General features: G+C 36.4%; 1 protein-coding gene across 1 annotated transcript in view; it reads right to left on the bottom strand.

Annotated features, from left to right (window-relative positions):
* RXFP2 (relaxin family peptide receptor 2) overlaps positions 1–27,992 on the bottom strand; it is a gene marked incomplete at its 5' end in the record, with an annotated part of 60,482 nt that overhangs the window by 13,821 nt on the left and 18,669 nt on the right. Inside the window, 11 exons of the mRNA XM_055317234.1 lie at positions 6,295–6,366; positions 6,475–6,546; positions 9,316–9,387; positions 10,844–10,915; positions 14,144–14,215; positions 15,261–15,332; positions 16,810–16,881; positions 17,522–17,593; positions 23,532–23,603; positions 24,449–24,554; positions 27,398–27,475. Coding sequence (XP_055173209.1) covers positions 6,295–6,366; positions 6,475–6,546; positions 9,316–9,387; positions 10,844–10,915; positions 14,144–14,215; positions 15,261–15,332; positions 16,810–16,881; positions 17,522–17,593; positions 23,532–23,603; positions 24,449–24,554; positions 27,398–27,475 — 832 coding nt within the window. The remainder of the gene's footprint in view (positions 1–6,294; positions 6,367–6,474; positions 6,547–9,315; positions 9,388–10,843; positions 10,916–14,143; positions 14,216–15,260; positions 15,333–16,809; positions 16,882–17,521; positions 17,594–23,531; positions 23,604–24,448; positions 24,555–27,397; positions 27,476–27,992) is intronic.

Here is a 27,992-nt window from a genome sequence, read left to right as displayed (position 1 = left end):
ATTTTTATATCAGACAAGAAATTTCAGTATTTTTTTCTCTTTTCCCACCTTAACTACAATATTTTACCAGTTCTTCATTTTTAAGTTTTTTTTTCCTTTTTGACTTTCATATTTCTACAATTAGCTGTCTTAGATATATTTTTCACTTCTGGATTCCCTTCAATGTGTTCAATTTAATTTTGGTAGATATATGAGATATGGGTTTTTGTTCTTTGTTTTTTCTGCCTCATTTTGTTTTACAATGGTGGAAGTTAGTGCCTTCTGAAATACAATGGTGGAAGTTAGTGCCTTCTGAAATACTACCAACATACATACACCCAGAACCAAGTGGAACACCATGTTGATTAATTCTGTGAGATTATATTCTCTCTTCCTTCTCATTCTGTCCCCTCTTTGATCTTGTTTGTTTTGGGGGTCAATGTTGGGGCTTTCTACAAGTATTGCTGGTTTATATAAATTTGAGATTGAGCATCTTCTAACATACAGAACAAAATATACTCAGAATCAAGAGAATCACCAACCAGAAACCCTCAAGTAGACTACATTCTCTCTCCATTGCTTCCTTACCACCACCATCCCCCCTTTTTCTTTTTCCACTTTTCTTTACTTTTTTTCCCCTTTCTCTTTTTTCTTCTTTGTTTTTGGTTTTTGGCTTTTTATTTTTACTACTTTGTTTTAAAATTTGTTTCTCATTTTAATGGTCCTTTTATTTTATTTTGTTCTGTTCTTTTTTCTTTTATTTTCTGGTCTCTGACCTCTTCAAATCATCTAGGGTGTATTTTACTTAGGTTGTGGTTGATATTTTTGACTCAGCCCATTCATACAGCCACTCTGCACTGGACAAAATGACTAGAAGGAAGAATTCACCACAAAAGAAAGAACCAGAAACAGTATTACCTGCCATAGAGTTACAGAATTTGGATTTAAATATAATGTCAGCAATTCAATTCAGAAGTACAATTATAAAGCTACTGGTGGCTCTGGAAGAAAGCATAAAGGACTCTAGAGACTACTGCAGAATTGAGATCTAATCAGGCTGAGAATAAAAATAGGTTATATCAGATGCAATCCAAAATGGATGCTCTAACCACTAGGGTTAATGAGGTGGTAGAGAGAGTGAGTGACAAAGAAGACAAGTTGATGGTAAGGAAGGAAGCTGAGGAAAAAAGAGAAAAACAATTAAGAGCCCGTGAGGAGAGGCTTAGGGAAATAAATGATAGCTTGAGAAAGAAGAATATGATTGGAAGAGACTGAGAGAGAGAGAGGACCACAAAGTATATTTGAACAAACCATAGCTGAGAGAACTTCCCAAATCTGGGGAAGGAAACAGGCATTCAGATCCAAGAGATAGACAGGACCCCCCAAAATCAATAAAAACTGTTCAACCCCTCGACATTTAATAGTGAAACTTGTAAATTTCAAAGATAAAGAGAAAATTCATAAAGCAGCTCAAGACAAGAGATTCTTAACTTACATGGAGGAAAATATAAGACTAACAGCAGATCTCTCCACAGAGACCTGGCAGGCCAGAAAGGGCTGGCATGATATATACAGGGTACTAAATGAGAAGAACATGCAGCCAAGAATACCTTATCCAGCAAGGCTGTCATTCAGAATAGAAGGAGGGATAAAGAGCTTCCAGGACGTGTAGAAACTGAAAGAATATGTGACCACCAAACCAGCTCTCCAGAAATATTAAGGGGGAACCCTATAGAAAGAGAGAGCCCAAAGACACAATCCACAAAACAGGGATTGAATAGGTAATATGATGACACTAAATTCATATCTTTCAATAGTTATTCTGAATGTGAATGGGCTAAATGATCCCATCAAAAGACAGGGTATCGGACTGGATAAAAAAAGCAAGACCCATCTATTTGCTGTCTACAAGAGACTCATTTTAGACCTAAGGACACCTCCAGCCTGAAAATGAAGGGGTGGAGAACCATTTACCATTCAAATGGTCCTCAAAAGAAAGCTAGGGTAGCAATCCTCATATCAGATAAATTTAAGTTTATCCCAAAGACTGTAGTAAGATATGAAGAGGGACACTATATCATACTTAAAGGGTCCATCCAACAAGAAAACCTACCAATCATGAATATGTATGCCCCTAAAGAGGGAGCTGCCAAGTATATCAATCAATTAATAACCAAAGTAAAGAGATACTTAGATAATAAGACATTAATGGGAGGAAACCTCAACATGGTACTTTCTGCAAATGACAGATATTCTAAGCAGAACATCATCAAAGAAACAAGGACCTTAAATAATACACTTGACCAGATGGATTTCACAGATATATACAGAACTTTCCATCAGAATGCAACACATTCTTATCAAGTGTACATAGAACTTTCTTCAGAATAGACCACATGCTGGGTCACAAATCAGGTCTCAACTGATATCAAAAGATTGAGATTGTTCCCTGCATATTTTCAGACCACAATGCTTTGAAACTAGAACTCAATCACAAGAAGAAATTTGAAAGAAACTGAAACACGTGGAGGTTAAAGAGCATCCTACTAAAAGATCAATGTGTCAACCAAGAAATTAGAGAATGATTAAAAAGATTGATGGAAACTGATGAAAATGAAGATACAACCATTCAAAATCTTTGGCATACAGCAAAAGCAGTCCTAAGAGGGAAATACATCATGATACAAGCCACCCTCAAAAAATTGGAAAAAAACTTTCAAATATACAAGCTAAACTCACACCTAAAGGAATTGGAGAAAGAACAATAAATAAAACTTACACCAAGCATAAGAAGAGAGTTAATAAAGATTCGATCAGAACTCAATGAAATAGAGACCAGGGGAACTGTAGAACAGATCAACAAAACCAGGATCTGGTTCTTTGAAAGAATTAATAAGATAGATAAATCCCTAGCCAGCCTTATCAAAAAGAAATGAAAGAGGAGAGATCACAACCAATACCAAGGAAATACAAATGATTTAAAAAACGGATTATGAGCAACTATATGCCAACATATTAAGCATTCTAGAAAAAATGGATGCATTTCTGGAAAACCACAAATTACCAAAACTGGAACAGGAAGAAATAGAAAACCTGAACAGGCCAATAACCAGTGAGGAAATTGAAGCAGTCATCAAAAACCTCCCAAGACACAAAAGTCTATGGCCAGATGGCTTCCCAGGGGAATTCTATCAAACATTTAAAGAGAAATACTACCCATTCTACTAAAGTGGTTTTGAAGGATAGAATGGGACAGAATACTTCCAAACTTGTTTTATGAGGCCAGCATTATCTTGATTCCAAAACCAGACAAAGACTCCACCAAAAAAGAATTATAAACAAATATCCATAATGAACAAAGATGCAAAAATTCTCAACAAGATACTAGCCAATAGGATCCAGCAGTATATTAAGAGTATTATTCACCATGACCAAGTGAGATTTATCCCCAGGATGCAAGGTTGGTTCAACACTCATAAAACAATCAATGTGATAGATCATATCAACAAGAGAAAAAACAAGAACCATATGATCCTCTCAATAGAGGCAGAGAAAGCATTTGATAAAATACACCATCCATTCCGATTAAAACCCTTCAAAGTGTAGAGATAGAAGGAACATTCCTCAATATCTTAAAAGCCATTTATGAAAAGCCCACAGCAAATATTCTCAATGTGGAGAAACTGAGAAACTTTCTCCTAAGATCAGGAACATGAGAGGGATGTCCACTCTCACCACTGTTATTCAACATAGTACTAGAAGTCCTCGCCTCAGTAATCAGACAACAAAAAGAAATAAAAGGCATTCGAATTGAAAAAGAAGAAGTCAAACTCTCCCTCTTCACAGATGACATGATATTGTGCATAGAAAACCCCAAATACTCCATCCCAAGATTGATAGAACTCATACAGCAATTCAGCAATGTGGCAGGATACAAAATCAATGCCCAGAAGTCAGTGGCATTTCTATACAATAACGAGACTGAAGAAATAGAAATTAAGGAATCAATCCCATTTACAATTGCACACAAAAGCATAAGATACCTAGGAATAAATCTAACCAAAGAGATAAAGGATCTATACTCTAAAAACTACAGAACATTTCTGAAAGAAATTGAGGAAGACACAAAGAGATGGGAAAACATTCCATGCTCATGGATTGGAAGAATAAACATTGTGAAATTGTCTCTGCTACCCAGGGCAATTCACACATTCAATGCAATCCCTATCAAAATACCATAGACTTTCATCACAGGGTTGGAACAAATAATCTTAAGATTTGTATGGAATCAGAAAGAGCCCAAATAGCCAGAGGAATATTGAAAAAGGAAAACAATGCCAAGCGGCAACACAATGCTGGATTTCAAGCTGTAATACAAAGCTGTGATCATCAAGACAGTGTGGTACTGGCACAAAAACAGACACATAGATCAATGGAGAACCCAGAAATGTCCGCTCAACTCTATGGTAAACTAATATTCAACAAATCAGGAAAGAATATCCACTGGAAAAAGGACAGTCTCTTCAATAAATGGTGTTGGGAAAATTGGACAGCCACGTGCAGAAGAATGAAACTAGACCATTCTCTTACACCATACACAAAGATAAATTCAAAATGGATGAAAGATCTAAATGCAAGACAAGAATCCATCAAAATCCTAGAGGAGAATACAGGCAACACTTTTTTGAACTTGGGCACAGTAAGTTCTCGCAAGATACATCTACAAAGGCAAAGGAAATAAAAGCAACAATGAACTATTGTGACTTAATCAGGATAAAAAGCTTCTGTACAGCAAGAGAAACAGTCAACAAAACTAAAAGACAACCTACAGAATGGGAGAAGATATTTGCAAATGATGTATCAGATAAAGGACTAGTATCCAAGATCTATAAAAAACTTATGAACCTCAACACCCAAGAAACAAACAATCCAATCATGAAATGGGAAGAACATATGAACATAAATTTCACCAAAGAAGACATACACAGGACACACAAGCGCATGAGAAAATTTTCCGCATCATTTGCCATCAGGGAAATACAAATCAAATCCACAATAGGATATCATCTCACACCAGTGAGAATGGCAAAAATTAACAAGACAAGAAACAACAAATATTGGAGAGGATGTGGAGAAGGGGGAACCCTCTTACACTGTTGGTGGGAATGTGAACTGGTGCAGCCACTCCGGAAAACAGTGCCGAGGTTCCTCAAAAAGTTAAAAATAGAGCAACTGCACTATTAGATATTTACCCTAAAGATACAGATGTAGTGAAGTGCCGGGACACCTGCACCCCAATGTTCATAGCAGCAATGTCCACAATGGTCAAACTGTGGAAGGAGTTCCAATGTCCTTTGACAGATGAATGGATAAAGAAGATGTGGTCTATATATGCAATGGAATATTACTCAGCCATTAAAAAGGATGAATATCTTTATATATGTTACAGATATATTTTATATATCTTATTATATATGTTATATTATGTCTTATTATATATGTTACATATATACATGTATATATGTTTTTGGGTTTTTATATTCTTGTTTCTTAAGAACAGAAACCAAGTCTTTTTCATCAGTGGGTTCTCACTAACACTTGTTGAAAGAGAATCTAAATTTGGCCTTAATTTCCCAAAGAAAACTATTTAGCAATAGGAAAAGGTCATGTTAAGGATCAGTCTTTGGAATTAACTTTTACGCTGTGATCTGGGAATGTGTATGCCCTCTGTGTAAAAACAAACAACAAACATGAAACAACAATGACTATTTCTGGGAAAGGAATGAGGAAATTCAAAGAAAAACTGGTAGAGTTCTAGACACTATTTAAACTCAATACATTTGAAATTTTAAAATACTGAAAACATTAAGTGCCCAAGTATTCATATTGATGAGATAATTTTTTTCCTTTACTGATAGAAATATAAAAAGCATGTATTATAAACCAGTATCAAGTAGATTGTTGTAGCAAAGGGAAAATAAAAAAGCAGGTAAGTCTTGCACAATTTTTTTTTACCACCTGTTCAGTAACCAAACTACTGAGAATTTAATTCTTTGAAAAGATTGCAAGGTGAGATTTTTCCAAGTTAACCAGTAATGCAGCTTCAAACACAGAAATGGTCTTTACAACATATTGAATGGTTTTGTTGTCATTCAGTATATACTTGATGATAACAGTGATATTCACAACTGTCTGATGATACATGCTTAAATAAAAAGCCCTCTGTGTATAAAATTCCCATTTAAAAATAAAGGTGGTTTTTAGTAAAGTATATCCACTAAAATGATAATCGACATACTGTTATGTTTGACTTACAGAGACTGAAGTTGTTTAAGACTTTCAAACTGGTTCTTGTGGAGATACAAAAGAGGATTGGACGACAGATTCCTTTTGTACCATTAGAAAGAGGGAGGAAAGAAGCATCAGGATGTTATTATTTTTGGAAGCTCAAGATGCTACCATTTAAATCTGATGATGGTGGGAAGAAAAACTTACAGTTTTTGTAGAAGCTTCAGGTCTTTAAAAATTTCGGGTGGTAGCTCCATTATCATATTGCTAGACAGGTCCCTGTTGATGGCAGTGAAAACTCAGTGCAATTACATTGGAAATAAATGACATGTTTATTACTCTTCACAATTATCATCATCCTGATTGATGTAACAAAAAATATGATCCAGCTTAACCAACCTGATAACCTGTTACAAAACAAGGCTGTGTGAATCAGCCAAATGGGTATGTTTTCCATCACTTTCAGACATGTGACATTTTGCTCATCCAGTTCCTGTCTGGAATTTCCTCTCAGTCCCTCTCCAATACATTCTTAACTCAGTTTCAATGTCTAGTTTGATTAATTTCTTCTGTTTCAGGTACACTCTGTACACTTTGATCATTCATTATTTCTGTGATTCCTACTTGGTTGAAGTATATGATATCTTGTTTATCCAACTGTAATGCAAGCTTTCTGAGGCAAAGACCTATGTCTTCTACTTATTCTGCATTCCATCTAAGATAGTATTGCCAAATATTATCTGCCCAGATAATCTTGAATGGGTAAGTTCACACCATTTTGAGTCTATTTTGATATGGTACTATTCTTTAAAAGGAATTAAAAATTTAGAATGAAATATAATAGGCCTGGCCAATCCACAAAGAATCATAGGGAAGTGTTTCTACAGAATGCAGAAAAGGATTTGCTCAGATCAGAAGGAATGAGGAGTCTTTAACCAAAATATCCTTCTGAAGGGAAAAATGTTCAAAAGTAAAACACATGCAATTGCTTAAGACTCAAACAAAAGATCTTTTCTATTTTTTGATGCTTTGGAGGCTGCTGATGGATTTGTGGGAGTTACAAATAACTAAGACAGGTCTTTTTCTAAAGAAGCTTACAGTTAGAATAAACAACTAGATTATAAAATAAAGGAATGAAGCAAATGCTATTATAGATGCACTGGTAAAAAATAGAGGAAGGAGTTGGAGATTAGGAACTGTTTGAACAAAGCTTTATGATTTTCATAGGTGGTATAAAAGAAGAACAGCTTTTCAGGTGAGGGTTAAGCAGGATCAGTGAAACAAAAAAAAACTTGAAATTCAATGACATCTGGAGTTTGCAAACGGTCCAGTGTGGGTAGAGGATGGAAAGTAGGAGGAGATGTAAAGGAAGTGATCCTGTAAATGAGCATGGATACAAAACGGAAGGCCATGAATACATTCCAAGGCAATACTTCCCAGAGCATAGTCCAGGCATCAGAACCAAAGAGGATGCTAAAAAAAGAGCACATTCCTGGTGTCTGCTCCAGAACTATCACTTCAGAATCTGGGAGGGAGCCTGGTACATGCATTTAAAGTCAGTATCCCTTGTGATTCTTTTGAACATTAGCATTGAAAGCCAACAACAAGGAGTGAGAATATGAAGCAGAACAGAGGCATACTATGCTCTGAGTTAGGGGGTGATAGTTCTGTCAAAAACATGAAAGGTTGGAAAGCCAAACAATGGAGACCAGGCAGGAGGCTTTGATCCTGGACCACCTGAAAGCTGATGAGGGCTTAAGGAGGGCGTGGGCTAGGCTCATAGTCTGGTAAGACAGGAAGTGTAATGAGGGTTGGAGGGGAAAGGAGGAGGCTTTGAGCCTGGCTGCCAGGAAGGGTGCCGATACCACTAAGATGGTAGGTTCAGCGGAAGAAGCTGGGGGGTGGGAGTGTGTGTGGCTCTGCCTAAGTGTAGGATAAAAGGATTGGAATATTTTTAAAAATATGGACTCTGTATTACTGTTTCCTTAACTTTGTACCTAAAACATGCTCCTGTTTGTCCTAGACTGCTCACCTGCTCTATCCTGTAACCCAAATCCTTATTAACCCTCTAAAGTCTCATTAGGAATGCCCTCATGAGGAATGAGCAAGCAATTCTGAGGGAGCTACCTTTCACTTTTTGCCATAGAATGACAATATTTTTAGTTCTAATGCAGTATCTTGCACATACTAGGCACTTAGTAAATATATGTGGATTTGGTTTGTGATATTTATAAATTCAATCAAACTATCTTAAATATTAATGAATTAGTTGTCAAATTACTCCGAGTTATTTTCCCCAGTCCTTTCTGGATTTTGAAGCAAGGTGTAAAAAATGAGGGAGAGATTAATTAAAAATTAATTTCCATTTTTTGGCTCCTTCGGAGAAAGAGGAGTTCTGTACCCAAGTCACCACTATTTGTGATATAACAGATTTAGTTTTAATTTCCAGTAATACAAAATTATGTGGGTAGCAATGAACTAATAGCAAGATAGATGCTTTTAAAAGTTCTACCTCTACAAAACATATATTTGAACAGAAAAAGTTACATGGGCTCTCTGAATATTATTCAATAAACCCAATCATTCTAGACATTTATATTTGCTTCATCGATTCTAGAAGTTCATAATTTCTCAAGGGATAATAATCATCTTTGTTCCATTGTTCAGTCATGATTAATATGATTTCAGTCAGTCATTCATTTAGCAAGCATTTATTGAAAATTAACTATACTCCAGCCATTAGAGATAATGATCCTTGAGTTTAAGGAGCTCTGGAAAACTCATCTCCAAAACACACACATGCACATATGAAATCACCCAAAGAAAATAGGCAAAGAAAATTAGAGTAGGCTAAATCCATATTAAGCCCACTGCTTGATTTTAATTTGCTTTTGACTTTAGGATAATGTTGGTTTTCTTAATTGATTTGGAATATCCAGGAGTCTGCAGAATTTGATTGCCACTGGTGAAAAAGCAGCCTCCCTAGTCACTTAAATTTATAATCTCGGAAGAAGTAATCCTATTTTCCTAGTAGACAATGCTACTTACAGTTCTCCTAAATTTTTTAATGAAGAAAATGTCTTCTCTGGAACAAAATCAATTTGATTTCTAGGCAGAAACCTGTAAGACATGGTGAGAGTCAGCACTGTTGGTTTGTGTCTGCTGTAAGAACCAGTTCTCATTGGGAGATGCCACTGATCCGGGGGTAATTCCATAAGATCTCCTTTGAAATCCAAAGTGAAGCGTGTTCTGGTGTGGAATGTAAGGCAGGAGTTTCTCACCAAGGAAATCCATGGATTCTCTCCAAGAAATGCTGCTATAGGTAATTTGAGGTGCTGAGTGTGATCTATGAAGCTGCATTTTGTTTGGACTCTGATTATTTCAGAAAATGTTCATTTCCCAATATACACAAATGTAATGTCAAATTTGGATCCCATTAATTAATTAGAGTAGACTTTGAGAGGATACATGTGTAAGGCACATTCCTTAGGAAAAGGCCAGAAAGAACAAAGTTTGAAGCAACCCCATAGGGTACCCGGGCTGCAAATGGATTTTAAATTTGGTGGCAGAGAGTGGGACAGGAAGACAGTGGTTTTACATTTCCTTTGTCTAGAAATGGAATTCTCCAAGACATACAGTAAGAAGAGGGGTTTGCAGCTAACTGTCTTACTGAGGTGTTAAATGGAATCAATCATGAGTGTGACAGTGATTCAAGAGCTACATGGGCTATAAAAATAGATGTCAATGGAATTTGTTTAGTTTACCAGTATTCTCTCTCATTATCCATGAGAAAAGGAATAAACTCATTGCATATCCTGAATAGGATAGTCCCTCTTTTCTCATTAAATATGCTAGTCTGCAATCTGATTGATAAATATGTAGCCTGGTAATAACCTTATCTCTTAGATTGTTGAAAAACAGTGGTTAGGCTACTACAAATGAATATACTCCAATTTTTCTTTTCCAACCATGTGTGCAATCATCAAACATTACTAACTGCTTACTATATGTGGAAAACTATGGTTAAAACCAAAGGAAAATTCTTGTGTTTTTACTAGCGCAAATGTGCCATAGCCAATCCATGTGCATACCCTACCTCCCTTAACATAATCAGCAATCAGAATCAGCAGGCAGAATCTTTGGCAAATCAGAATGTATTGGATATCCTTCCCTTATGAATAAAATTATTATTGTTTTCTCCAGAGAGAGAGAGAGGGACATCAAGGGATAACCGTCAGGCAGTAACAACTAATTGTTGTATAGCTAACCATTTTCACACACATTATCTCATTTCCTTGGTGATCACTGGGTTAGATACCAGCTCAGCAGAAAGGATGCATGGAAGTAATGATTGCCCTCAGCAAGGAGAGAGCTGGAGACCTAAATGCTGGGCAGCTAAATTGAAGGCTGGGTCCCACCATCAAAATCAATAAATTCATGTGTGCATTTCCTAGGACTGCAGTTTCAGATCGAGGCTGTAAATGAAACACTACTTTAAAATTCCTTATCAGTGTTTTCTTTTGACTTCCAAATCTATTGGTTTCCCTTCGTTTACCGATTCCCATTGTATACTTACAGCACTGTGAGTGAATTGCATGACAGAAAGGAGGAATTCGTAAGATATTTTATTCCATTGCCTTCCAAATCCCTAAAAGGCAGGAGGAAAAATACTTTCAATGTCTGCACAAATCGCATGTCTATAGTCACTTTTTGTTGATAAAACATTTCTGAATTTTAGTTTTTACCTCATTTCAATTTTTGTGCTTTCTTCCTAATAATCACAGTTAGTAATATAATTAATGCTATGCTTCTTTCCTCCTTCCAATTAATGTTAGAACTTAATAAAATTGAGGGACAGGGCAGACCAACATTTCGTGAGTGTCTCTCTGTGCTAGATGCCATGCTACTAATTATGATTCTATTGCCACCGTAATAGCGGTAACTACCATTTATCAAACTTTTATGGTGTCAGGTACTGTTCTGAGTGCATAACAGCACTCCTGCAAAGTTGCTATTATCCCCTCCCCACCCCACCATTTAACATATGAGAAATGTGAGGCTCTTGGGAATTCACTTAATTTATGGTCACACAGCTGGTAAATGGTGAATGGACCTTCTAACCCAGATTTGTTTGTATCTAAAGCCTAGACACTAAACCATGGCATCATAGATCCTTATATTCTTATGTTCCGCTGACATCAGGTAGATATTTTCATCTCTATTTTGCTGAAGGAAAAACTCAGGCAAAATTATTTTTCAGATACTGAATGCCAGAGTCAGGATATGTATCCATCTGCATGATGGAAAGCGACAGCAAAATACTGCTGTTTGTTTGTTTGTTTGTTTGTTTGTTTGTTTTGATGCCGAAACCCAGAAATGAAATGACCAATCTTTCTACCATGCCTCTGAGATGCTGCTGCTGAGTGTAGCGCTGCTCCAGTGTGGCTGGGACAGCCCTCAGCATCACCTGGGAACTTCGTAGACATGCAGATTCTCAGGTTCCACCCCAGTCCTACTCTAGGACTGTGGTCTTTTTTAAAAAAAATTCTAGTATAGTTAACATACAGTGTTATATTAGTTTCAGGTGTGCAATATAGTGAGTCAACACTTTCATACAACACCTGGTGCTCATCACAAGCACCCTCCTTAATCCTCATCATCTATTTCATCCATCCACCCACCTAGCTCTCCTCTGGTAACCATCAGTTTGTTCTCTATAGTTAAGAGTCTGTTTCTTGGCTTCTCTCTCTGTCTCTCTTTTTTTCATTTGCTCATTTGTTTTGTTTCTTAAATTCTACATATGAGTGAGATCATATGGTATTTGTCCCTCTCTGGCTGATTAATTTCATTTAGTGTGATACTCTCTAGCTCCATTCACATCATGGTAAGAGGGACTGAGGTCTTAGAGAGTCTTCATGTTGTTTGTGATGTGTGCTGACACCGGAGAAACACTGGCGGAATTATGACATTCAGACTGGCATCCCACCCAATCAGGGAACCCCTCTCAGGAGCCCTCTGATATTACCACTTCCAGCAGCTCCAATAAATGAGAAAGAGGTGACATTCCTGCCAAGACTCCTAACTTCTTTTTATAGTCTGCTTCCTACAATCTTCCCCATATAAGACAATAGCTATTTTGCTGCCTCTGAACATTTTGCACATTAACACTAAAATCACCAATCCTTTTGTCATTTCCTTTTAAATCTACTTTGTAGCCATCCAAGTGGTCTTGTAAGAATTTGATATTTTTTCAGCCTTAAAATATTGTGATTAAGATAATAAACACTGTACCCTCTTAAAAGCCTAAATATTGTTAAATGAAATGGGAAGAAATGTTCTTACGTTTCACAAAATAACAGTAAGGAGTTGAGAGTATAGCCTTACTGATGGCAAGTGAGGGAGGAGAAGCCTGGCCAGGGCACAGTGTTTTCTGCCTTTAAGGGTTTTTTGGGGTCTGACCTCTCAGTTCTCTGTCCTCTTGGTTTAAACACCCTTTTTCAATCTCACTAATGATATATTTTCATTGAGTGTCTACATTTTTCCCTATTGTTTGAGGAAGCCTCAAATGGCCATGAATATGCCAGAACCCAGGACTCTGACGCTGGTTCCTGATCTCCTCCTGGCTGCTGATGTCCATTTTGGGGGGCAGGACCGGGGCCCTGCCCTTTTTCTGCTACCTTCATTCTTTCCTATTTGCTTCCCATTGTGAGGATGTGCTCATGTGTTCTCTAAGTTGTTTTTTTTTTCACCTGTTCTTGACAAATTTTATTCTCATGTTTTTCAGATCATTATTTATTTCCCTTTTAGTAGTGGCACATTTACATGAGACCATTACTGCATCAAAAGTCTTTTCGTAACAGGTATATAAATAATAAATAAATAAATAGTCAGTAAACAAACACAAGGGCATCTAGTACTTGTAGCAAGTAATTGTAAGACTAGCTCAGAAAGGATTAAAAGCTGAGGTAATAAAATTTTATCATCTTATGAGTATTGAGTCCCCTAACATGACAATGAGAAGGCTTCTGGGGGACAGTACCATCAGCATTTTACAGGGTAAGAGCTCACTGCATGTGACAATACTCTCTGTCTCGAGAGACCATGAAGGTAAAGGTGGCAGGGGATGGTGAGTAGTGGTAGCGAAGCCATGAAACAAATTAACTACGTGTTTTAAACAAGTGTTGGTTAAGAGCTAACAAGGAGTGGAAATGGTGTAGAACATTCATTTAACAAGGGTTTGTTGAGCAGTTATGTACTGGTCACTGGACAAATGCTAAGATATAAATCCCAAGGTGGGTTTCTGCTCTTATAGAATTTACAGAATGGTAGGGGACACATAAATAAGCCCACAGTTCTATGATAGTGATACCAAGACAGGTGTGCAGAGTAGGGACCAGGTGGCATGGTGAAAGTCTGTCCCTAGTGTAAAGGAGGCACAGAGGCTGTCAGTGAAATAGGCTGGCGTGTCAGGGATGGCTTTCTAGAGGGGATGTTTAGGTTGACTTTTGAACGAAATGGTGGAGCTAACCAAAAGAATAAGGGAGAGAAACTTTTCAAATCAAGGGAATAATATGTGCCCAGGGAATTGATTACAGCTGTTTAGAGCATGTGGAAGGAAGGCATGTGTGGAGGAGGAGGATAGTAGACTAGATCGAGGAAGAAATAGAAAGTGGTGGGACTCGGGTGATCAAGGGGCAAGTGTGAATCTGAACTGCAAATCCATGGGAATTCTCTTTTCAACCAGGAAAGAAAATAATTGGATTTGGGCTTTGGAAAGAAGATCGCCAATGGGCTTTATATGTAATCATGAATTAACTTCAGGTCTAGCTTCCTCCATCTGGATGAAGAACAAATGAGCTCCTAAATGCATACTCACATCCAGTTGAGTCGAGGCATTTGTGCACACATCTGTTTGGGAAGAGCTTCTAAGTAGTTATTAACCATAGACCTTTACACAAAGAAGATGCTAATTAGAAACAAAATGAGATGCCACTTTAAGAACAGCATTTTTACTATTTCCACAATTTGGAAACTTGCATGCTAAAATCAACACAGCAGGGTGAAGAATATAGACATAACTACCTCTTCAAAATGGTCTCTAGCTATGTGTATGGCACAGATAAGGGAGCAGATGTCAAGGAAACTATGAACACAAAAGTACGATATACAACCTGGGAATAAATATTATACAGTTTAATTTTATGAGATGAAACAAAAGTATTTATTGAGCAATAATTTTGAAGTTCATGGTAATTTTCCTTGTAAACTTCAAATTTGCAATCATTTCTAGAATCCTACATCCAAAGTTTTTTCTTAAGAGAAACATTAATCATTTTCAGTATTAAAGGGCCGCATTGGAAACTGCATTAAATCTAAGAAGTGATAGCAAGGGGCACCAGGGGAAAGGAAACAACCCATCAGCATGTTAAGCTGTACGATTAATTTATGATATTGTGGTCCCTTTTGACAAATGGAAAAATAATGATGCTATACGATCACCTATAAAGAAACATAATAATCCCCTGCTGATAAATCATTCCAGTGTATTAATAAACAGCAAGAATGTAATTATGAGAACAGCTCTGTCGGTAGGACAAAGATTTTAGAATTTTTAGTGACTCTCACTAGGCAAAGGCACATTTCCCTCTGTTAAAAATGTATTTGGAGCTGAACTCCCGGGAGCTTCTGATAGATTTAAATGTAGTTAGGAGATAAAAATGAATACTATCTTTGGTTAACCACTGAAAGTAAAACATGCCTTAGGATTAAAGGAAATTAAAGGAGATCAAAATGCAATCAACCAGTAGGCTTAACATACACCATGAGTTGTGGCCAGGAAGTCACAACAGTAACTGTGGCTGGATATAGAGGAAAGATTTTGACTAATAAATGTGTTGGCAGGCTGGAGTTTTTTTAAAGCTCTTCTTGGAATCTGGTGTTAGATGTCATTGCAATTTATAGACAGATGTATTGAAAGGTAGATGAACACTTACAGGAAAAACAAGGACTTTAATCCAGTAAACAACTGCTGTGAAATTCTGGTTATTGGATTGTCATCTAGAATTCTGAAAAAACCATATCACAAACATTTCCAATGTTAGAGACATTTGTGAAATAAAACCAAGAAACAGTAAGAGGCCCATGACAATCTTGTCTCTCCCAACACCTGCTATTCTCCTTCCTGCCCATCCACACTTGGCCCCCATCCTCTTCCCTGGCAGCCTTTCCTTCACCCTGGCTCTTTTCTCCACATTCCCAAAACCCCTTTCTCAGCCCTTATGAGGTCTGTCCTCATTGTTATCTCTGCCTGAATCCACCTCCCGCTGGACTTAAGGACCCAAGTCACACCATTCACCTCTGGGTACTTGGATCCAGCACAAGCTGAATTATTAGTTGGCTGAATAGGGCTCAGTGAATGCTTTGACCTACTGATTGAATGAAGAGTAGGTGATGAAAAACTTAGGAAATCACAAATGGTTCTTTGTTCTTATGTTGCTTAAATGATGCATTTAATAAGGTCTGTACAAACAAACTCATTAGAAGCTTTGAAGGTGAAAGAATGAAAATATTCATATATTCAAGTCATGTTTCTAATTATATATGGTATTTTCCTAGAAAGAAATAGACTAAAGGGAAATATGCCTTCTGTTTTCTTGTGCCTTTGAAGCCAGGTGCCATTTCCTCTTACTCTCAGAGGTCCCTGAGGGTAAGATTTGAAGAAGGGAGTGATATTGAGTGCCCATTATAGGCCAGGTGCTCTACATGTGGCAGTTTATATAATTCTATCAATAATGCTCTTAGAAAGGATCCATGATTGTAGTTTACTGATGAGAAAAAAAGCTGCTTAGGAAGATTAAAAAAGTTTCCTGAAATATTAAGCATAGGATCACGGCATACACAGGATCTAGATGAAGTAAAAGTTCTGGCTTTTTCCATGAGGCCAGGCCAATCTGCAGAAAATGGGGAAACTGACATATAGAGCCTCCTAACTGCCCAATGTTCATTTTTCTGATGAAAACACAAATATCTGATGTAAGACCCCTCAGTATGGAGATGGTAGCTCAGCCTGGACAGTGATGAAACACCACAAGCTACCATATTTTCAGACTTTTTAATGAATATTCTGGAAATAAAAAAAAAATCCTTAACTTACTTTCTAGGACAGTGGTTTTTAACGGAGAACAGCTTTCCCCAGGGAACATCTGGGAATGTTTTAAGACATTTTTGGTTGTCACAACTCTGAGAACCAATACTACCAGCATCTAGTGGGGTAGAGACCACAGATGCTGCTAAACATCCCAAAATATGCAAGTCCACTGGATGGACTCCGAAAACTACCTGAGAAAGCATGGCACCTATTTCTTTGAACACAACTACCATTTGGCATGCCATTATCTGAATTGCTTGGTTAAAATGCTCCAGATTATGTGTCAGAAAAATTAATATAATAAACAAGATACATAAATAGATGGAAACTATAAGCATTGATGTATATCATCAAGACTGATCTTTTGCGGGGAAAGGAAAAGCTAGAATACTTACAGCCAAGTTAGCTGATGTAAGTCTTTGAATACTCCGGGTCTGAGAGTTGTAATGCAGTTGTGGCTAAGATATCTATAAATAGCATGAACAAGTCAATTAGGCAAACTCAATACTCCATTTTAGTCACATATAATTAGAATATGAGCTGCTGATGATTATGGAGTATGGACATCTGTTTCTGAAAGCACCCAATTGGATAGGAAGATGGGGAGAGGTCAAGGAACAACCAGAAGATACAGATAACCACAAGCCTAATGTGTGCAACAACAGTACCAGGACCAGTAAAATGGCCCAAAGTAATGTGTTAGAAGGTTATATTTTGTTAAGAGTGTAAGAATAGGTTTGTTTGTTTCTTTGTTTGTTTGCTTCTTGTTTTATTTTGGTTTTGCTTTTGTCTTTTTTGGTCAGATCCTTAGGAGACTAGCATTTTAAGAAAATATACAGGTAAGTTAGCAAGGGTTAGAAAAAAAAAAAGCTAAAATATTGTGGAAGTGATCCAAATTTGAGGAGACAGGGTTTAAGAGAAACTTTATAACTGTCTTCTGGTAAAACTAGAAATCTTTTAATAATTCTTTTAGCATAATAACTAAGTACTTCATGATAACCAATTCCTCCCATTTCACTATAGCCAAGTCAAGCCTTCAAAAAGGACCATTCTACCCTTTTAATCTGTACTTAAAATTGTACTCATAATCATAAAGAAGTTACTCACAATATTTGCAGATTATGTAATCCAAAAAATGCTTTCCTGGATATGTGTGTAATACAATTATGCTGAAGAAATCTGGTAGGAATAAGATAGAAGAGTCATGTGATTATGGTTTAGGTATTTTATCAAGTCGTTGAATGTGGTCTCCACTTTCTTCATCTAAAGAGAGTTTGTAAAACTGACTTGTAAAGTCCCAAGTCTTATTCTTATGTTGGGCAGTAGAGGCATTGCCCATGACAGATGGCTGTGAACCTAACCAGTACTTCTGTCCCACTAGCACTTATGCAGTGAGATTCGGGCATCTCCGGTGTGCACCGCTGAGCTCATGTGTGATGAGTTTGAGGAGGGAAGTGGTCTTGTTTTGCAGTTTTCTTATTCTGACTTGCAGGAGATGCTCCCTATGGGAGACTAGCCAGTCTCTCACTGTTGAGCTTTATTCTTTCAGCACAGAGTTCCAGCTTTAATTCCCCATTTCTCTTCATTCTATTCCCATTGAAAAAGGAGAGGGCAAGTCTTATTCTTTTCTATTTTGAAATGCAGAGTGAAGAAGTACAAAGGGAGTTAGCAAGGTGCTCAAGGTCACAAATGGCATAAGTAGTTGACCTGGGCTAGTACATTAACTTCAACACACAGCTCTTGATTTACTTAACTGAAGCGATTTAGCAATATAGTATTATTCAATAACAGCACTGTTGGGAGTAACTAAGAAAATAATTTCCATTTCCTGTGCTTATTATACAATGGGAGGTTAGCCTTGAATTCATATTATCTAAAGGTATTTAGGAACAGGAAATGTTTGCTAAAATAATAGTAATTAATGACTACATAGTCTTTTGAATGACTTCCCTAGCTCTTATTTTTATTTGATGTGGTTCCTAAAATCTTACACAACACTTTCTTAATGCTATGATACTTCACTGGGAAACTATTCCTAGAACATGTGCTCCTTTGGCATCTGACTGTACTCTGAATTTTATTATACCATAACTATTCCCTAGCAAAGCTTCCCAGCTTTGAGTCCTGAAGGCATTATAGGTGTGCCAGCATATTGAAGCCCTTAGTCATTCAGGTAGCTAGGCAAAGCCGAGATCAGCTCCCAGTTATCTGTTAATCCATCTATTACCCTAAGTGCTAAACAAATATTGTCATTTTCTCTGTGTACCACCAAGTGGAAAATGTTGGTATGACAGAGCACATGCATTGTCTCCATAGATGCACAAAGCATCAATTTCAACCCTACAAAGTAGACTTGAAACCCGCTGAGACCTCATGCCTTTCCAACCCTTCTCCTCCTGCACCATGTCTGTGAGGAGATGCTTCCCACTGCAGCATAAATTGTGCTTCGGGTTTTAAAGTTCTGCTATGAATAGAATGAATCCATATAGATCAATATCTATATAGATATATCTTTTAGCATTTCAGAGCCCTTGAGTGATGTAATGTAAGCTGACATAGTGAATTATGTTACAATAGTAAATGAAAATAGAAAAGAATATAGGTATATTGAAGTTCCTCTTAAATATAAGATTTACTACCTAACTTGTGCTATTTATATTTTATTCACAATAATGAATTCAAAAATGCAATATACATTTTACCTACACATTGTCAATCTTGAAGAGATAGGCAGTCATAGATTGTGAATTTGACTTTGTGCTTTCAATCTGTATGACTCACTGGACATGTATAGCTTATTTGCCTTCCCTGACACAAGTTAAGACTCCAACTCCTTAAATAATGAAGAGCCTCTAGTCTTCTGATTTGGCTTCAACTTCCTGGCACCCTACAGAGAACTGGAGTCCCAAGTCCTCTGTTTCAGACTTAGGCTAGTTAGATCAAGCTTAGGCTTGATCTTGAGGTATCTGCTTTCTTCTTTACAGAATAGAAACTTGGTGAATATTGGGGGGAAATCTGGAAACATGACAATTTGGCAAGTGGTGTCCTCTTTTCATACAGAGCTGAGATATGAGCCCATTTAATATACTTTATATTGAATGGCTTTTCTAAGAATAACTTACTGGTTCATGAATTCCTGCTGTTTCAGCTGTCAGGACTTTTCAAGCAGAAACGCCAGGAATTTATGTACCTGAAACTAAAGCAAATAAATGCTTTAATGATATGCATGTTTATAGGCTATTTTTTAATGCAACATTTTGTATTGATGAGCCAGGCAACTCCTTGAGCTACATTTTGTTGCCAATGATTGCCTTGAACAAAAGCCATGTTTAAGAAGGAATTTCTAATTTATATAAGGTTTATGTTACAATGGGGAGGGGAATTGCTGTTGATTTTCATTGTAGTGGTGATAAAGTATTTTAGTCAGTGTTCTAAATTATATTTTATTTCTCTGAAAGTTCATCTTAAATTTCTTCCCCCAACGTTAGAAAGTCTTGACATTTTAAAAGATTATTAAAATGAGTAAACTGGTCAAGAGTGAAAGCATTCAGATAAGTTGAAAACAATATTTATTTATCTGGCAATTAAAATTTCATTTTGATTTATGAATTCATTTTTCAGGATACCTAAATGACCTCAGTTCACTGAATATTTAAAGCTTTGTAGACCACAGACTCACTCAAAGTTAGATTCAGTGCTCTCTTAGGCTATATCTCAGCGCATAGAAGGATAAGCTTGATGTTGGTTCAAGGCAAGATCACAGAACATGCTATTTAGGATACCAGCTGTTAATACCTCAAAGAGAAAGTGAACTGGGTGCTACATGAGACTCAGGGTGTGTCAGACCAGCTTGATTTTCTTCTTTGAAAAACTGATCAGTCCAACACAAACCTGTGGCTGGCATTGCTTTTACGTCTACCAGGCATTGATCAAATGGTTTTATGATGTTTTAATGGACAAAATAAAGAACAATGCACATTATTTGAAGGATGGAGATGAAGGGCTTAGGAAAGAGTATTTGTCACTGTCTTCTTCAAAATTTTACTTCATAATTTGGGTAAAGGCGGTTCATCTAATTTTCAGATGACAGACTGTTGGGAGGAATAGTGAATATGCTGAATTTTCCAAAAAGTTCTTCACAGTCTGATAAGAAAAGCTTATTCTAACAGGATGAAACTGAATAGGGAAAAATTTATCAACCCACAATGAGCTCTCAAATGCCAAGTGCACAAATGCAGGATTGAATAGCCATCACTTAACAGACATACCTATGGCACGGGATTGGGAATTGTAGAGGTATGATCACTAAGTAGCCACCAGAAAAGCAAATATAAGCTTAGAGCATATAATTTAGAAAGGAAATATTGCTAGCTTTCTCCTGCCTTGCTCTGGTCATGTCACAGTAATAGTATTACATTTATTCTAGATACTGTATGCAAGGCAAATGTAGGTGAACACGCACAGATTAGTGTGACCAGAATGAAGATCAGATATGAAACGAAGTCATTTTGGGGGAGAATTCTGCTCAAAGAGACTTGCAGAACATGAAGAGTGAAACAGCCAGCTTTAAATATCCAAAAGTTATGTGGAGGGCTGATTGAGTGTGTTCAAGGAATTGTGCTGTACTTTGCATATAATAGATACTTAGTGTTTATTGAGGAGAGTCTCTTTATCTCTTTTCTCTGGGTCTCTAGGAGAATCAACCTGCCTAGAAAGCATCAAAGAGCAGCTTGCATCAGGAGAGCCTCTGCTGGGTGATGATGTGGCATCTAGGTTTTCTCAGATGAAGTAGAAGTGAACATTTACTTGAAGAATTTTCCAGCTGCTCTGGGCAACTAAGGTTAGTTCCTATTTTATTTCACTAGGAAATATTGGGGCCTGAATTATCAAAAGTAGTGATCCCATATTCTTCCCTTAGGTGGGCTAGCTGATGCTACAAGAGATAAATATTGACATAGATTAATGGTCCACAAAAAGACTTGGTCTGAGTAGTTGAAATTTAACTCTTCTTTGCTTGATCTTCCGGTGATCTCTCTGCCTTCCCCAGTCAACTTGTCCCAAATTAGAGGACAAATTGTAGAAAAGGGAGTTCTGCATGGGATAGGTCACTATTTAGTCTGATGCTAGAATGATTTCTTTCCATCTTTAGTTCCGGATTATTATAAAGTAAATACTAGATTGGGCATCAGAAGATAGGCACTCTAATTCTGGCTCTTCCACTTCTTGGTTGTAGATCTTAGTTAAATCATTTAACCACTGCAGACTTTAGTTGCCCCAGAAATAATAATAAAATTTAATTAAAAATTCATGAAGTTTCAATGATTCTAGATAATAGAATTGAAACAGGTACTCTACAACATGAGCCCCTTTCCTTTCCTTTCCAATGGTGTTATTTTTCCTCTCTTGAGCATTATTCAGGCAGTGCAAGCACAATATTGATTCATAGAATGAACATGTGGTGATTCTAAGAATTTCCAGTAAGATTAACAGCAATATAGTTAGGATTTCCTCTCTAGAGGAATCTGGAAACCCAGAGTCAGTGCAGAGTGACTCCCTTGTGACGATGTCAACGTGATCACATGCTCCAGGATGGTATTCACAGAGATATAAGATGATATTTACAAAGGCTATCATCAAACCAAGGCATGATTATCTATGTTCACATAAGATTCCACTTCACTAATGGACTTCCTTCAGTGACTTCTTTTCTTGTATGAGAAAATCTATACCTAAATTCATAAACAGCATAGAATTATAGATGGCATTTCAAACCAAATATGTCTCTCCAAGATCAGCAAAAGATTAGGTTATTTTTATTCCTTTTAATATGTTTACATTCTACATTTTAACATATTTTACATTTCTAGAAACTTTCTGTGCTGAAGACTGAAGGATAAAATAATATGACTGTACTGCCAAGGGGCCTTACAACATTACCTTGTTAATTTTTAAATCTAGTCTAATGATTGTCTTGGCAAGTATAGAGAATTGATCTCTTCAATATCCCAGAGTGACTAGGCTCGGAGGAACTGACATACAGTAACCAAATTCACAAGAGGTTGAATATTCTCAATTTCTTTATTTAAAGAAGAGGTATCTAATTTCACCAATAAGAATGTTCTTATACCCTTTCCAAGATAACTGACCAAATACCTCAGTATGAATAATTTTGTAAGTTAAGGAAGTCATCATAATGTTGTTTGGTGAGCAGGGAATCAAAGCAAAGGTAATCTCCATCAAAAAATAGTTCATGCAAATTTATGGTGGAAATTAACAATCCATCCCTGTTGTCCCCAGTAGAGATGTCTATGGGGATTACATTTCCCAGATCCTGGTTTTCTTTCTTGGAAGATACTGGAAGCATCTTGGTGCTTTGTTTCTCACTGACTACTATATCTTCACTGCCGACTATGCCCTATTTATTAATATTTTCTTTCCTCAAATATGCTAATATAACTGATTTCACTAAGATTATGATTTTGTTCCTATTATCCTGGGAGATAGTCTGTATTCTATCATTATGTGTTTTAAATGATCTGATCATTCTTTACTAACATTCCTCTTTAAATTAAAAAAAGTTCATCTAGTGCCTCTGAATCTACAAGGTCATTTTCCAGAATGATCTTGGAAAATAACATGGAACTACGTGTTTTCTTATTGAGATACCTGATCTCAACTTCAATTTAGTTCTCTAAAAATAATTTAAATAAAATCAATTCAGCTACTTTAAATAATTTTTTAAATTTTTATTTATTTATTTGAAAGAGAGAGAGCGAGGGAGAGAGAGAGCAAGAGCAAGGGGGAGAGGGAGAAGCTGAGCCAGGAGCCTGATGTGGGACTCCAAGCAGGGCTCATGATTTGAGCCAAAGGTGGATGCTTAACCGACTGAGCCACTCAGGTGCCCCCAATTCAGCTACTTTAAATTATGAAATGGAAAGATAATATACTAGTTTTCAAAGCTCAATTTCCTAATCTTAGTTACATTTGGAAAATAAATTTCATGATAAAGTTTATCAAGTTTATATTTCATTTTACTTAAAGATAAAAGGCATCTTAAATAAAACAGGATTTTGTTTTCATAAGGCTTTCTTCATAAAAATACTTAATAGCTACTTACATCTGTTTAAGCTGTGTGTATTTGGTGAAAACTTTATCTGGAAGACTGTGAATTTTGTTTTTCTTAAGAGACCTGAAATAACAGGTAAAGCAGACTTCATTATGGGTTTAATGACCAACCAAAGTTTTCCCTAGAAAGTGTATACTTGGAAACAGGATATTTAATGCTACTCCATGCTACTTAATACACATTTGAAAATGGCTGTAGTAACTGAGAACTTCCTCATGTGAGATGAGAAGTCCATGAGGCCAAATTAAAGCACTTTGCAAACATTTGACAAGTTTGAGTGGTTAGTATCATAGACTGGAATGTCTGTGGTGATTTAACATCTTTCCTGTCTGGGTAATTTAACAAAATACCACAAACAAAACAAAACAAAAAAACCCCACACAAACCAATGGAAAATCCTAATCAACTCATTCATACTCCAATGAATGAGATCTTGAGGCTCTCAAAACACTTTTGCCAAGTACAGGAAAACTTGCACAGTGATGATACAGCTAGCCAGCTTCATAGATCTTTTATATCTTTGCAATCTTGGACAATTACCACCATTTAAAATGAGATAGAATAAGTTAGTGCTCTTCCTTTTTTTTTTTTTTTTTTCATTTTAGTTGTCCAGTACTGGCAGTTTAGTAAAAACAGTAAGCCGGAAAGTAACTGGAAATAAACACTCCAGATCACAGACTTTTGTGAGCTAAATGATATCCAGGCTAATCTAACACTCAGTGTTTAAATCTGTTTTCCCTGGAGAAGAAGCATGAGGAATTCTCTGATGACTGGCAGTTTAAAGGGAACTTCTATTATTTTGCTAATATACAAGTAACATAAAACAGAACAAGGGAAGGTTAGATTAGACCACATGGTTTCCATATGACTGTACAGGCAAATATCATCAAGATGTGAATTCTACTCACAATAGTGTCGTATTGCTGGAAATCACTGGTACAGCCCTTAAGTCAGCATTTATACATTCCAATTCAGTTCCTTTGCAGTCACAGGGTTGTGGATACTGATTTAGAACTAGGGAGCACAAGAGTAGTATTTCACTGGGGAAAAAACACCTTTCTTTCATTGTGACTTTATCTCTAATAAATAACATTGTTCTCTCTTCATTGAATGTATAACATTTACATCTTTGGTGCACTAATTCAGGCCCATAATAAAAGCAAAAAAAAAAATTCTCACCTAGTCAAATAGACACTAATGTGTTTCATCTCAGTTCTAGCTTCCAGTGGTCATTTCAGAGGCACTTAATAAGTGATTAGAAAGAAACCACAGAAAGGTATAAATGGCACAAAAGCCTCTAGTGGAGCAAGATTAAGTTCCCCTCAATGAAAACATGAGTATGATGGAGTAAATCTGTAATGGGTCAAATTGAGTCAATTTAATTGGATTGAATGACACAAAGAGGTTGCTCAATAAATTCTTGTTGATTAAAATGAAATTTCATTCTTTTCATCTTTCAAACTTCTAGAGCTGGGAGAAGAGAGAGATGAAGGTTCTGCTGTAGCATCCATTGGCCTGATTGAAATCAACCAAGTCAGATTCCTTCTTTTTGATTCTTTGTTTTTCATTACTCTCAAGTTATAGTGGAAGATAAAAATTGTAGAGAAGCTATAAAGGTGGGAAAACCAAAGATCCATCTGTTGGAAATATTCAGAAGAAGAAAAAACTTCAGAAAATTTACTGGGAAGAAATTTACATAATTATTAAGATAATGGTATATAAAAGGAGTGAGAAATCTTTGGAGAAACCAGGCCAAGTTGACCCATGGGACAATCTGTGTGTGTGTGTGTGTGTGTATGTATGTATGTGTGTGTGTGAGAGAGAGAGAGAAGAGAGAGAGAGAGAGAAGCAATATTTATGAAACACTTGATTTTGCCCCGATCCTGTAATTATTTGTTTTGATGGAGCTAAGAATATGAGAATTGTTTTCCAATTTTTGTATTTACTATTACTTATTTAAGTCTTTATATGTTCTTTCTAATTGCTTCCTTTAAATCACTTTTATCCAAACTTTTAAAAAATCAGTTTCACTGAATTTTGCTAATTGAGTACCTGCTTAATTCAAAAGATGCATTGTAGTGTATAAAGCTCTGGAAAATATTCTATGTTGTTTATAAGTTTATGCTTATAAAGATAAGATAAAGATAACTTTAGATCTTAAAGATAAGTTCAAAATGCTTACTTCAATGCTTATTGACATTAAAAATAGTGGTTACATTATAAGATTGAAGACCTGGGGTTTGAAATTCTTATTTACCAATAAAGAATTCCATGTAGTCCAAGCTGGACCTATTGCCTAAGCTAACAATGTGAACATAGATCCCTCTCTTGCAAGTCAATCATACCCTCAAGCTCTGGATTCTTCTTCAGAAATGCTTCCTGCATCTCTCTGTCTCACTTTTCCCATTAATATTTTCTGAGCTCAGATTCTGAGTATTATTTTGAAGTATTGTAGGAAACATTATGATCAGTATCTCTTTCACCAGTCTCTCTCCTCAAACTTGGCAAGTTGACATTTGGGTCAGCTCATTTTCCATTGTGGTGGGCTGTCCTGTTCAGGGTAGGATGCTCAACAGCATCCTTGTCCTCTGCACACTAGATGCCAGTAGCAACCCACAAGTGATGACAACTCAAATGTCTCCAGACAATTGGTTGAGAACTACTATTCTCATCCATTCGCTATAATTCTGGTGGAAGAACCAGTCTCACCAACACTTCTTATCATGTGCTTCTTCCTCTTCATTAAAAGAAAACAAGCCCACAATTTTGGTGGTTGCCCACTGTGTACAGCAGTGATCTCCATAATGGGGATGTGTACAAGATGACCTATTGTAGTTCAGGAAGAAAATATTAGAACTTTCAGTTATATTTATTTTTAATCTTTTTAATTTCTAATTTTTATATGTGATATAAAGCATATAAGTGGTAATTATAAACTGGTATTATAAAGTGCATAATATAATGCTAATATAGTGTTTAATATATATGCATTATATATGTTCATAATAGTATTTGTATATAATTGCACATGTACCTACCTAATTATGTCTACGTATACATTATATACATGTATGTAATATAGGTATAGATAAAGACATGATTCTACCTACAGCATAGAGGCCAATGTCCAAAGTGTGCCCCCAAAACCCTTTGTGGGCCTCATCTTCTAGGTCCAGCTCCAGCTCTTCTGCCTCATGCACTCAGAGCCACTGGGAAAGGCAATTGGGAGGTGCTCTGCACCTTCCTATCCCAGTGTTTTGAAGATCTTACTCTCCTGCTCATCCTGTTATCTTCTCCTCTTCCCTCACCCAGGACTTTCTAGGTCCATCTCAAAGTCATTTTCTCTGTGGATCTTTCCCCACCCCTGGCACAGCCTTCATTTCTTCCAATGGGCTTCCACATTCCCTTGAGCAAACATCATCCTTCAGCTTAGCATTGTATTGTACCATCCCTGCTTCCATGAGGATTTGTCTTTCCTGCTACAGTGTGTAGTATTTGTGAGTTGAGGCCACATTTTGCTTATCATTATCAGTCTTTAACATGGGGGCTGGAAAGTAGTTGGTACTCAATATCTTTATTGAATAAATTAATGAAAGGGAAAAAGATCTTTATTATTTGTCATAATTATTCAATATCTCTATATTCTTGCAATCACAAGCTAATACATAAATGGAGTATGCTGTTTTCTTCCAACTCTTCAGTCCCATGGCAGACAACAGATCAATTGACCACTGAAATACATTGAACTGAAATTGAAATTCTAAAGGGAATTTATCACCCTACCCATATAAATCCATGCACCACAAATCATGTTGCTCGCAAAGCTGATACTGAGTCTTTGAATCAATACCACTTACAGCACTCCTGTGTTAATGCCACATTATTAGCATTTCCATGGACTGTGCCAAATATAGTCGCCCATCCACTAGTGTCTCCTGTGAAATGGTGATGAATATGGGTCAGTTATTCTATAAATCAAATATCAAATTACAAAACAAAAGTATAAAAATTTGATAATGAAATCAATTAAAATTTCTTTAAGTAATTGAATGATAACATTGATGGTAAGGGAGAAAAAGCTAGGCAAAGATCTAGATTTTTTCCCTTTTTTGCGGTTATAAATATTTCAAATGTATGTATCAGAAAATGCATAATGGAAATAGATAATTGTTTTACATACATATATCCATCTTGAAAAATATTACTTGTTTCTAAGGCTGACAGTTTAAATGTTTCATCTTAATTTTGAAGTCCTCAGAAGAAAATACAATCTGAATTGTTTTGTCATATGCACACTGCTGCATATGTATATGTAGATACGTACTTGATAGATGTAATGACTAATAAAATATGTGTCACCTGCCCTTAATAAAGCAAAAGCAAAGTTCCTTTTAATAAAGATTATCTAGTCCTATAGTTGGAATAATATTTTCTCAATTTGTCAGAGGATAT

This window comes from Nyctereutes procyonoides, unplaced genomic scaffold (assembly GCF_905146905.1).
Source record: "Nyctereutes procyonoides isolate TBG_1078 unplaced genomic scaffold, NYPRO_anot_genome, whole genome shotgun sequence".
NCBI lineage: Eukaryota > Metazoa > Chordata > Mammalia > Carnivora > Canidae > Nyctereutes > Nyctereutes procyonoides.
Note: the sequence above shows the minus strand (reverse complement) of the source record. Positions and strands in the feature narration are given on the sequence as shown.